The following is a 13,413-nucleotide window of genomic DNA, read 5'->3' as shown; positions in this document are numbered from 1 at the left end:
TCTACCCTTTTCCGGCTCAAGACCATGGCCTCGGATTTGGAGGCACTGAGCCTCATCCAGGCCGCTTCACACTCACACGTCACACTTTTAAAAGCTGGCTTTTAAAAACAGTAAAAGACTATTTTCATTTACACTATTTTCCAGAAAAGGCTCTTAAGCTTAAGAGTTTACATTTCTTGTCTCTTTAACTGCCTTTAAAATCATCCGTCTCTTCTGTTTATGAAGCTTTTAATCTTTGTGTCTTACATGGTACTTTAACTTAAGGTCAGTGTTTGTAGTTGGATGCATTAAGCTTCTGCTAAGGTCAACTGTACAGCCTTTCATTTATTTAATTGTGCTGTTCAGATAAATCTTATTCAAGTTTCTCCATATTTGCATCATCTGTGTAACTTAAAATTTATTTTAAATAGAGTTAAAATACATAACATACATTTGTATTCATTAGGTATTTGTGCATCATTTTGMACAAACTAACCTGGCTTGATAATCCTTTTTGGGCAATGAAGTAATTTAAATTTGTAAAATATTAGCAACAYAATACAGTGATCCATGTTCTGAAACCTGATCCATTAAGGAGTTCCAGGTCTRGTGTGTTAAAAGTGAAGGAGTCACCTGATGGAGCATGTGAGTCAGGTTTAAACCCCTGACCTTGGTGCTCTGTGGTCTCCATGTGTCTTGGCTCATGGGAACTTTGGATGGGAATTACACTCAAAAAGAAATCTGCTGCTCTTGTTGGGCCAAAAGGGAAAAGTGATTATCACAATTTGTGGTCTCTGGCACTAAAGGAGTTTTTGGCTGTCTTATAATGTCTTTAAGAGAAGTGCAGTTCATGCAGTTTAGTGTGAGAAGTCTTTCTCAGCTTTCCACATCACATTTTTTGTCAGTTTCTTTTGCATTTCCTAGGCAACAGACAGACATCKTAATAAATATATTTTCCTCTGAGTGTGACTGAAGTGTGAATTAATACACATCGSCGTCCAAATATTCCAAGCTTTCATCCGATTCCTCGCGTTTATGTGCTCGATATTTCTGCATCGTCTCCGTCTCCACAGCAGAAGCCAGCAGCATTATTTCTATCAGTGCCTTGGCCGTATTCKTCTCTGTCTGAGGTGCTCAAAGTGAAGAAACAGATGTTGCAGCCTTATGTCTGGTTTGCACATTAGCTCTCTCCCCTGTCTCCTTCTCCTCYTCCTCTCATTCATCTCACATGTCCTGTTTCCCCTCTCCTCAATTCTTTTTTCATTTTTGCCCTCTGTGCTCACCGCCATCTCATCCGCTTTGCTGCTTTCTAGTATTTCCTCTCAAACAGTATAGGGTCTCCATGGAAACTAAAACATTRCAACACAACTCAAAGCTTTCATCCTTGTGAAATGCTGAAAACTATTACAATGCTTCAGTTAGACYACGGCTTTCCCACATTCCATCCCAGGCAATTATTTGTAAAATTACTCCGCAAACGCACACAAAATGGCATCATTTTTGGCTTTTAGGCCTCAGAAAAATACTATCAAATAAAAAAGTTTGTAAATRTYATCACTTTTGCTTTACGTACTTCCTGTCAAATTATGCCTACCAMACACAAAAACGCAGGGTCGTTAAATTATTCAAACTCCTCTGAACGCATTTTGACTAGTTATAAAATTTCTTTGTAGCTGATTAACGCACATATAAATCTGAAAAGTGTGACATGCATTTGTATTTAACATCTCTTTCTCGGGTATTAAATAAAATCTAGTGCAACCACTGGACTTCAGAGGTCAAACTAGTAAAACAAAGTGTCGCGTTACAAGTACATACAAGTGCAGCTAAAAAAGTCTCAATTTTATTTATCGAACAGATACAACCATTAAGAAGCATGTCAGCTCCAGCTCTATCAAATCTCTGAGATAAGTCGAGATGTAAATTAAATGATGTCAGAATAATAGCAAAGAGTCAGTTCTGAATAGGATTAAGCTGTTTAGATAAAAGATGGAAATCCTTCGTATTGGGTGTAGATGTTTTGGTAAAGACTGAAAGCACACATATGGAGGATTTAATTTAAGCCCCACTGGCACTGATACACACCTGTTTCTAATGTTGAGCTGCATCTGTGGAACAAATCTGTACCAGAATCTGGAGAATCTACTCCAAGTCTTTTTTTCTCTCTAAATAAAAAAAACATTAACAAATCAATAGTTTCCCAGTGAGTCCTACCAATCCATTAGAGACCTCATATACTTGTTTTTTTTCTCAGTGGTACTGTACACAGTCAAAAGCCTTTTTTTTTAAATATAACTTCACTCCGTCATTGACTGAAATCTTTTTCAAAGAAAAACCCCCAAATAGCTTTTTTATCTAAAAGTAATAAAACATGTTTTATGTTTGTATGATGTCTTTGCTTTCTGCCCTAAAGTCGCACTGACTTCACTTTGAGTTGAGAGTTTTTCAGGTCTAGTCTAGTTAATTCCCACACATTTCCTGTGACCTCTGGCTTCTATCTTCCCACTCAGCCTTATTTTCCCCTGCCTGGATATATTTTCATTCTTTTCCTTTCCCTCCACAACTTCTTAGTCTAAACCACCTCAGCCGCTCTTTGTCATTTTGCACAGTTAAATATAAATGACCTCCGAGTGACTGAGTGCATTTATGACCCGCGTATCTTGATCCCCCATCATCTTGTTCCTTTTTTTTGCCTCAAACTGTTTTTATTTTACTCTGTCTGAATTTAGCTCAGCGGCACAAAGSGATACACATTTAAACACCAGAGTTTTCTTTGTTGTATGCATGTGTGTGCTGTGATGCAGATGTTCTTTTTCTTTGATTTAAGTTTCTTATAGAGTGTCCAGATGTGCATGTGTGGTCCTGCTGCTCTCATGAGGTGGAGAGCTAATAGTTCAGGGACAGGCAGTTTTACAGAACACACACATGCCCCCATTGCGCTCGGCTCTAKGGGTCTGAATGAGCGTCTTTCTCCTGCATCCTGCTTGGTGGTAATTTACCGCACTCACTCACTCACTGACTCGCTCGCAGACCACCACTGAAACATGAAGYTTACGTAACTCTTGATGTCAGCTCCTGAGGATTAAAAGGGCTTCAGTGGAACATTTCTACAGGAATTCATGTGTTTGTACTTAACACGTGCATGTACGTTAGTCAGCCATTTTGAAGAATTATTTCCCCTCATTCGGAGACATAAAGTATTCGCAATTTCTTTTCCACATTTCGCCACACTGGAACTACAAAATGTTTTTTGTTGGGATTTCATGTGATAAACTAACGCAACATAAATGTCAAGTTGTAGGAAAATGATTTATGATTTTAAAGGTTGTTGTTTTTTTTAAATAAAGATCTAAAAAGTGTCTCATGTATTTGTGTCCTTACTTGGTAGAGGCTTCTGCCACCAAAATTGCAGCTGGAAGTCCTTTGGGGTATTTCTCTCAGCTTTGGACGTCCAGAAAGAGAGCATCTGTGAATATTTGTTTTCAAATTACAGGTAATGGGTTTAGGTGACTTTGATTAGGCCATTTTAACATATTTTGATCTAAACTATTCCAATGTAGCCCTCTACGCTTACAGTTCCTTTCGTGCTGGAAGGTAAACCTCCAGTCTAGTGAATTATTTTGACTCCACATGTCTGAAGCTGCAAAAGGACTATGATGTTATCCATGAAGCAGATATAAACTCCTGCTGCTTCAAACACTTTCTTCTGGTCAGTCACTCACATCCTTTTCAGTCCATTTCACATTAAAAGAGGAAGTTAGCGAAGTTGAACCGAGCCAGGCTGGAGGGGCGTGCAAAGCCTGTTTGAATTACAAATGGCTACCCGTCACCCTGTTTGAATCCACATGAGGCTTTCTGACACATAAATGGCCTCTTCTGTGCCCCGAGCACTCTCAGTCGGACGTACATCTGGGCTTATTTTCCACTCTGGGATTCTTCCAGTGGCTCTGCTGATTCCAGGAAAACTAAATCCGCTCCTAAAAATAATGTCCACAACAGACTGGACAGGCATGCAGACGACGAACAATGAAAAAGAAACAKAGAAGATCTGGAAAAGAGCAGGTTATTTTTGGTCTTTTCAAACATTTATTATAAATTAACAAAGTAAAAAGTAAAACTTGCAGGTAATCAGTCGCGATTAACCTTGTCTGTACACTGGTTTGGCAAAGAAGTGGCGAAATTTAACAAATGCTATCTGTGATTTGGGTTTTTACAGATTCATCAGTTTTTATGTTGGGGTTACACCCTTTATAGGTAACTTCATAAAACTTTATTTAGTCAGTTAAACTGAGAAAGCCAAAGCTCATAAACAAAAAAAACTACCAGATGTTACGGGACTATAGTTAGTCTTTAAGACTGGCTCGTTTCTGCATGAAGGTGGATAGTCAGGCGTAGAAAACCTGCTGTCTTACGGTTTAACTTTAGACAATAACTCTAATTTTGAAGCTTTCCTGCAGGATTTTACAAGCTGCTGCAAAGTGGAAAACCATTTAGAGCCAACTTCAAAAGGTTATCACTGACAAACCCTTAAAATGTGGAAAAAGCCAGAAAGCAGATGTTTTTAATCTGGGATCAGCTTCTATGGCTTTGACTACAGAAAAAAAAAATCAATCTGTATTGATTTTTTAAAATTCCTTAATGCTTTATTCACAACAGTTTCTACTCTTCTTTAAACATACACTTCTAAACTTTCTGTAGTAGTTGTGATATCTTGATATTTAAGGGGTCATGCATGCTTAATTTCTCAGTAATTTTTTAAAGACTGGACGTTTCTAAGTGGCAGATACACAAAGGCTGAGATAAATCATAGGGAGAGCTTGTTTTTTAAAATTCTGAGCAAATGTTGCACTGCTGACTGCAGCAGAGTAATATCAGCTGTCATCATTAAACAAAACACAGTTGAGTCTTAATCTTCTGTTAGTAGCTTATTTCTTCTGTCCGCTAAGGCTGACCTCCTGTCAAACTAATAAGCGAAGATGACATCATAATTCATCTGGTGTCCATCATCCCATGCGTACAGCTTTTTGTCTAGTGGGTTGTAGGACACCTGGGAGGTGTGTGTGTACATGTTTGTGAACGCCAGGCTCGGCACGGTGTGCGTAAGTGTGTGCGTGTCGAAGGCATATGTCACGTTGGCGTAGCGACGCTCAATGCTATCCACTCCATAAAGCACACCACAAACCAGGAAGGTGTTGCCATAGCGGCCGCGTCGGAGGCCCGTGCGGAAGGTGTGGATGGGCTGCAGGTCTCTGTGATGGAGCTGAATGAGGAGAATTACTTCCTGGTGGAAACCCTCCGTGTCCAGAGCGGGATAGAGCAGCCAGAGGCCGGACTCATCCACAGCAAACTCCACCTAGACAATCAAACGGGTTTCAAATTACTGAGGACTAAAAACATGCAGTAAAGAAGGTTAATAACTTAATTTATCGATACATTTTATCTCGTTTTAACAGTTTAGGTCTGCGCCAATAACAACAGCTATTTTTAATTGCCCTGTGGTCTTTAGCATCATTGAACTAAAGACCATACAGTAGAACCTTATACAACTATATACTTTTCAATGATCCTGGTTCACCTGGCATCAGGTCAGGCTTACTTCAGTCTGAGTCCTGTGAGTTTGCTCCTCCAGGATGGCGTCATGAAGCGTCGTCCAGGCAGACACGTATCTGCGTCTCAAGTCGAATCTGATCACATCCCTGCTAAACGCCCGGTTGTAGAAGAAAGCGCCATTAAACACGACATGGCCTGTTCCGGTGAAATCGTAGGGCAGCTTGTACGAATTACTTGGCTGGCCTGAGCACAAACAGTAAAAACACAATTCAGTAAGTTCATGGTACTTCATAAACACATCAATCATTTATAGAAATCATTCAGAACATGCAAACTAGACATGTATTGCTTAGAGATGACGTTCCAAGCATTACAGAAACGTTTCTTCAATTTAAACTTTCACCCTGTTTATTTCTGCCAATGTTTTTGATTTCGCAGATAAATAACCACTTTATAATCTCCTAAAGATTTTATATTTATCAAACACAAATTCAAGAAAAATACAATAATTTTCTCGTTTTTTGCAACTGCAAAGGGGAATTAAACAGGCTTTCTGTGATCAATCATCAATTATCTACATTAGGAGCAGAGACAGCAGCACCATGTCAGAGAGAAAGAGATCAGTGTTGCACTTAAATTTTCCTAATAATCAGACAAATAATTAGTGTTGATGTTTTAATTGGTATTTAGCATCTTATGTTAGTAATTAGCAGAATTATTTTATAATAAGTGTTTATTAAATTGACTCTTAGAGGTTTTTGGTCTTCCAGATACCTGATTTAAAAGCATCCATGTCTCTAAACTCCAGCAGGCTGTTGCCATAGTGACCATTAGTCAGGTAGATGACCTTGCCGTGGCCACGGGCGTCTTTCATCCAGGCTCCATCACTGAGACCGTAAGAGGTCTGCCGGGCCGGTTCGGAGATGCTCGCTACTGTGTCCTTACACACACCTGACAGGTAAAGAAAAAGAAGAGGGTTTAAAATGTTACGGTTTCTAAAACATTAAAATATTTCATCATGATGTTGCTACAGTTCTTTTGTCCTTTACTCTGGCTGTTTTGAGCACAGAGTAGCCGCTCTGTTCCTGCATACGTTCATGAAAGACACATTTAATCATTTTCAGGAATATTTCCACTCAAGAAAAACACAGTCAAGGAGTGCAAACTAGAGGAACTCAATTTGTCATTACTATTAAGGTTCAGCTGCCTTTAAAGCTCCATTGCTTGGCAAAAAGTGTTTAAATTAACCACTTAAAAACAATATGTACATTTTCTAACCCATATGGAAAAACTTCCGATGAAGAATGTTGCAGGCAAAATGAATGCAACTTAAAAAGATATTATTTTAGCAGCAGAAGAAAGAATTATTGCTTTTTCTATATTAAAGCAAAGCAATTAGATCCTGCTATGCATTTTTGTTTTAAATTCTTTAGTTATCATCATGATGATAAAATTACCCAAGGTTATCATACCTTAAGAAAATCACGCCTTGTTGATACGCATGTCATAACTTTGATGTTCTCCCAAGCGTAAAAATTTGCCTTCTGACATTCGTCTACACCATCACAAAATCAAAGCTTCGGGTTCAACTCTACCTGGCTTTTTTGTGGCCTTTGGTTGGTCAGCGGGGCTTTCCGTCCAGCTGAGGCGGCTTTTGGCTCTTGGTTGTGATGTGGTGGGGCTTGCTTCACCGGGTGGACGGATATTGGTATCTGTGGGGTGTGGGGTGACAGGTGTGGTGGAGGGAAAATCTCCGTTCTTGGTTTGAAGCTTGGGTTTCATTTGTTGCGGAGTTGTAGGGTTGATTTGCTCAGTCACTCTGATGGTTGCAGCAGTTGACCTTATTGTTCGCTTGCTGGTTGTTGAGGAAGCTTTCGGCTGACGAGTGGGTGAAATGTTGTTTAGGCCCTCGTGATTTGGCTTCACAGGAAGTGACGGTTCAAGGTTTTTGGTAACAGTTGGCAGCTTGTCGATTTTCAGCAAATCCTCTGCAACCTTCGGGATTAAGAATACTAAAAGACAAAGAACAAATTATATGACTGCTTTCTGAAAATGATAGTAGTGCACTTCTACGGTTACACTACCGTTCTTTCCTCTTCCTTTCTTCTGGTCCCCGTCTTCCTCCTCTTTGTAGCTGTCTTCATCTGCCTTGTAGAAGGTCACTCCTCTAATGAACACAGTGTTCTTGTCTTTGACAGAAGCTTTAGTTTCTGTCTCGTTCTTGGTTGGCTGCTGTTGCACACGACCATCTTGCTGTTGGTTCTTCTTTATTTGACTTTCAAAGTTCTTCTGCAAGATAAAATGTGGACTAAACATGTTTGACTTTTCAGCCACAAAAATAAGATTCTTTACAAAGATGTTTGCTACTTAAATTCTGATTTGATTGACTTTTTTTTACCTGCTTTTGGCTGCCAGCAGCTGCTCCAGGTCGCTCTGACTCACTGGTTTTCTTCTTCTTCAGCTGAACCTTCTTGTCTTTGTCCTTATTTTTCTCCTTCATGCGCTCTTTCTCTTTTRCTCTTTCAGTGAAATTCCTTGTAAAAACCTGGGGTGCGCAAACAAATCCACTTAAAATGTGAATCCTAATTTAAAGGATTCCACTATTTCTGAACATCTCAAGTTTTTAGGCAGTTTTCTCCAGAACTGAGKAGCGTCAAAACAAAAATACTGAATCACTTTCTTTAACTCTGGACTTGGAAACACTGAGTCAGCGCATCTCTGATAATCTTAGCAATCTACAAGGTTCATGTTTGACAAGTTATTCAGAAATTTAGTATGTCCAACACCCATCTGAGCTTTACTGACAATTTGCAACATTTTAAAGTCAATCTTTTTAAAAACAGGGAGACAGTGCCATAATTTCTCATCCATTTCCCTATTTTTTAAAACAGTGATGGTAAACTAACTGAGTAAGAGACTTTATATGGTTGTTAAAGTTTAAATAATAGCAGGCTGAGAACAGATCCTTGAGGAACTTATTTTGGCACGCACAGATTTGTATTTGCCAAATTGGATTTGAACCAGTTTAGCACATTATCAGATATTTTCACCCTTTGAAAATATCTGATTGGTAAATAGTGATTTACCAATCAGTATTTTTTTTTAATCAACAGATGAAGCAAGTGACTGAAATGCAGATATTTTAAACCCACCACTATTAAGATGTACATCATTCAAAACATTTATAATGCCGCATGCAGCCTGACTCAAAAGAACTCAAGATATTTTTTTGAATAAGGGGTTAAATTTATTCACAAACTGCATATTCAAAGAACTTCACCAAAAAAGTAAGATTGGATCTGTGGTCTGTTATTATTATTTATGCATCTAGATTTCATGTCTTTAAGAGATTTGATCAAAGCTTGTGGAAAATAACCAGATTAAAGGGAAATGATTTAATATCTGCAATATTTCAACGCCAGTACAGCTTGAAACTTCTTTTAAAACCTGGTGGGCATCGTGTCAAAGCAGTTCATTGTAGGTTATGAACTGTTTCTGTCAAAAGGTTTATAAATTAGCTTGTTCAGCCTTTTAGAKGATGAAGGAAACTTCACCAGGCTATCAGACGTGGAATCTCTGACTGCTTGCCCTCAAAAACATTAATCTGCTAAATCATAAAACTGACTAAGACATGTAAGAAAACAATCATGATCCTGGTTTATCAAGACAAAAGTTGCTGATTCATACCTATTAAAAAATGAGGGCATTCATTTAAATGAATGCCCTTTGAACCTTTAAATGTTTCAGCTCTACAAATACAATCTTCTGCAATTTCTAAAGCTAGATACAAATGACAAAAATCATTGTTGTAAATACATGTGATATACATACAATCGCTCACCTATTTATTTGTTCCTCTGCTATTTCTTTATATTCTTTTTCTTACAACAAATTTTAAAGGAATGAGTCCTTGAATGGGATGTTTTGTGTCTGCGCTAGAGCAAATGGACTGATTGTTTCAACTGCTTATGTGAAAAACACAAACTAACAAAAACACAGTGGGGTGTTCCACCAGGAAAATGATCCAAAAACACATCAAAACTGGTTTTGGAGTGGATAAAGCAGGCTCACATTAACCTCCTGCAATGGCCTCGACCTCAACCCCATTGAAAATCTGTGGACTGTACTTTAAAGCTGGGCCTGCGCCAGGAACCAACCAAGTTAAATGAACGCTGCCAATTCTGCCAAAAAACGCTGGAAAAAATATCCAGGCAGAATTATGCCAAAAGCTTGTTGATTGCTACAAAAAGCCTTTGAGTTCTCTGSAACTTGCTTAGGGACATTTAATTAAATGAGTTTGTATGTATGCATACATTTTACATTAAATATAGAATTCTGACCCAAGGTTGATTGCAAACAAACTGCACGTTTTAGACTCAATAATTATTTWATAAAACGTTTTGACATTTATAGTGTCGCATAATAATTTCACCCTGGAAAAGAAAGGTTCAAATTAATTAGTACAAGCCTGTAATGTCTGTGACATGTTTTATTTTGTTACATCCTTATTATGAAGACTGTAATAAGGCTTCTTAATAAGGAGATTAAATTTTCATCCCGTGAAAATTTCATGGCTGTGAAATCTTCTGTACACGGGATTTTCCTTTTTTAAATAAGAAAATAAACATTTCATTACTTAAAATACAACAACATAGCATTCCTCCAAAGTATGTTCGGATAGCAAAAGGTGCTTGATAGATTTTTTTTWAAATTGGGCATAGCTAAAATTACCCCACTTGTGGAGTTCTGCATAGAACATATTTATTTATTTATTTATTTATTTATTTATTTATTTATTTATTTATTTATTTATTTATTTCGAACAGACAGATTTACAGACAGATTGTATTTACAGACAAAGAAGAGTTGTTTTTTTTAATCTTCAATTCAAAATGTATTTATTTTTTTGTAGAGTTTTGGCTGTTGTTCTTTCAGAAATTGGCCCTTTTTTTAAGTCTGCAAACTCTAATTAAAAATTAGTCAATGAGTATTTTAATAATCGATTAATCTGATTAATCGTTTCGATATAGGGTCTGAGTTCGCTTACCTTCTCCAGGCTGTCCACTCTGGCCAGCAGTTTTGTCGTGACAGAGTTGAGCTTTAACAAGTCCAGTCCATACATAGAGCCTTCTAATAAATCAATGATGGTTGCCAGCTTGGAAAAGACAAATACAAGACTAAATGTCAGAAGAAAGCATTGTTTATAGAAAACGTCCTCTTTCCTGACGAATTACCAAAAGCCAATTTTCGGTTTCTACCTTGATGTCGTCTTTGCTTGCCTCCTGTAACTTTTTGAACCTGTACTCTCCCTCGCAGGGGTTGACGGCTGAAGGAGGWGCCATGCACACACACTTCTTGCAGTCTGTCCCCTTGGTGATTGTTTCCACAGTGTAAAAGTCCTGAGAGAGCAATGCTGGATCGCTGTCATGAATGCGGCTGCAGTCAGAGCGCTTGACTGGTCGAACCACACAGCGGCACACACAGTCGGACCCAGACGACTCTGTTTTAACTTTGTCATAGTCTCCGAGCAGCTGAAAGGGAAGAACCGGGATTTTTTTCARGATTTCCTTTCTGTTCCAGACAATCGACATAAAGTGGAAACACCCATCTGTTAGTTTGTGCAACATAATCAMAAAAAAGAAAGTAAAAATAAAAATCACCGTTGGTCAAAATATAAAGTAAACAGAAGGATGATTGATGGTGTGCAGCGCTGCAGAGATGAGCCTCTTGTGAAAAGATAGCTACAACCGTTTACAAACAGGCAGTTTTTTTGGTTTGGAGCTCATACAGCTGGAAAGATGTTACATAACCAGCTGCCAGATGGATGCAGACGCTTACCATAATGTGAGCACACACACACACGCACACACACACACACACACACGTCTGGTGTTTCCTATCATTTAAACTAAGGTTTAAATTTTGATTAAAGGACTGATAAAATGCTGACCTATTTTGCAAGTGAGATGAGAGTACAAATGTCCCCAAATTCAGTTTTGAATATGAAACTGGAAAACTGAAGCTTATGTCCTGAATGCACAACTGCTTTGTTGTCTCCTGTGGCTTTTGTGTGATGAAGTAAATGGAAAGTTTTGCAAAAGTTACACAAAACCTTCAGCAAGAAATTGCTTGTTATATAAGATTGACAGTAAACTGATTCAGAGATTAAAGAAAAAGCAAACCATTGCTGTGTGGTTCTAACTATATATAAACTCCTATTTTTATGATCTACCCTTTTGAGCTAGCATGGCTCAAGATAACCTTAAGTTTACCTTATATCGAATATAATTTGCATGTCCTATAAAATAAAGTTTAAAACATATATCTCTTAATTAATTTTCCAAATGGATCTTGGTCTGGACTTTGACTGGACCATTACAGCACATGAATATGCTCCTAACTAAGCAAAAAGTGTCAAACTCAGTGTCCTGCAACTTTTAGCTGTGGCTGTGTTTCAACACACCTGAATCTAATATTGAACCGTTAGTAGACATTTCTTGAAGCTGTATTGGGCCAGGGACACATCTAAAGTTAGTAGGACACCCGTCCTTTAGGACTGGAGTTTGACACCCCTGATCTAAACTAGGCCACAGTGACATTGGATGTATTTTGAGTTTTTTCCTCACACACAGCATTTGCATGCAGACCAAAAAGTGCAATATTAATATTCATTTTCTCTGACCAGATAACCTTCCATCAAGTGTTTTATTGTACCCCTATGTGGCTTGTGGAAAATTTAGCGCACCTTAAAGATCAGGTTTACTGGAGTCTATGCTTTACAGCTTGCATGCCGTCAGATTCTCCCACCTGAGCAGTGGACTTCTCCAACTCCTCCAGAGTTATAGTGATTCTCTTTGCAGCTTCTCTGATTACTGTTCTCTTTGCCCACCCAGTCAATTCAGGTGGGTTACCACATTTTGGTGGGTTCAATGTCAGATGACGGACTGAGCAGTATTAGATCCTAAATGTGAGACCTACAGCTACCTTGTTGTTGTGTGTTCTTGGTCTTGATGCTCTGAGGTAATCTGTCTGTAAATTAGCTGACTTGTGAAGTCAGCTAGCTCAACTGCATTAATTTACAGTAGTGATGTCGGAGTAAAAGGGCTGAAGTATGCCATAAGCRTCTAAATTGTAGGGGAAAAAAAGATGTCTTAAGTACTAGTTTGAGTTGATAAGTCACATAAAATCCCAATGAAATGCATTAAGCCGTATTTATAATAATAATAAAGTTGGATAGTCATGCATTAAACACTGACCTGGCTTATTATATTCTCCTGGTTGTCCAGCTCATCCTCCAGAGGTGCATTGGTGGGCTGCAGACTCCCAGCTGGAGCGTCTCGCTGCCCGTCGTCAGGTCTCCCCGTGGACGGAGCACCTTTGTCCGGCTTATCGAGCTCCTTGGGTCCAGTAAAATTCAACTCCTCCCGGTCCTGACTTGTATCCGCCGCCAGACCGTCGAGTCCGCGCACAGCACAGCAAAAAACCAACACAGAGAGAATGCGCCACATCCTCCACATAAACAGCACTGTGTAGTTACTGTTTCCAGGTAATTATCTGGTAAATACTGCCAAAACAGCCGAGCGACTCTTACCTGACTGAAGGCAATAAATACATAAATATAAGCGCGTGCGATAACGCTTTAAAGTTGATCGGAAATACAATTTAGTTTCCAAAAAAGTGGCTTTTAAAGTGTCTTYAAATAGTCATTTTAGACTGARAATCCTAATAAAAKACACTAAAACTAATATAGAAAAGAAACTTATAAAGTTAGGCCTTGACGGACTGTAATATTATAATGAAATTAATTCTAAATCTGTTTTTTGCGGCGTTCCGTCAGTAAAATGAACTGCCTAGGCCGTCCACACGGTACTGACTGCGCCTGAG

General features: G+C 38.6%; 1 protein-coding gene across 1 annotated transcript; it reads right to left on the bottom strand.

Annotated features, from left to right (window-relative positions):
• Positions 1-4,042: 4,042 nt before the first annotated feature.
• olfml2bb (olfactomedin-like 2Bb) lies at positions 4,043-13,413 on the bottom strand. Its single transcript, XM_008433670.2, has 9 exons — positions 12,786-13,413; positions 10,788-11,060; positions 10,577-10,684; positions 7,928-8,074; positions 7,614-7,818; positions 7,125-7,541; positions 6,304-6,480; positions 5,576-5,772; positions 4,043-5,332 (listed from the first exon to the last, which is right to left on the bottom strand). Exons 1-9 carry the CDS (start codon positions 13,044-13,046, stop codon positions 4,943-4,945), a joined length of 2,175 nt encoding a protein of 724 aa, XP_008431892.1. The 5' UTR covers positions 13,047-13,413; the 3' UTR covers positions 4,043-4,942.

Source organism: Poecilia reticulata, linkage group LG17 (genome assembly GCF_000633615.1).
Source record: "Poecilia reticulata strain Guanapo linkage group LG17, Guppy_female_1.0+MT, whole genome shotgun sequence".
Lineage (NCBI taxonomy): Eukaryota > Metazoa > Chordata > Actinopteri > Cyprinodontiformes > Poeciliidae > Poecilia > Poecilia reticulata.
The sequence above is the reverse complement of the archived record's forward strand: the minus strand, read 5'-3'. Positions and strand labels throughout refer to the sequence as shown.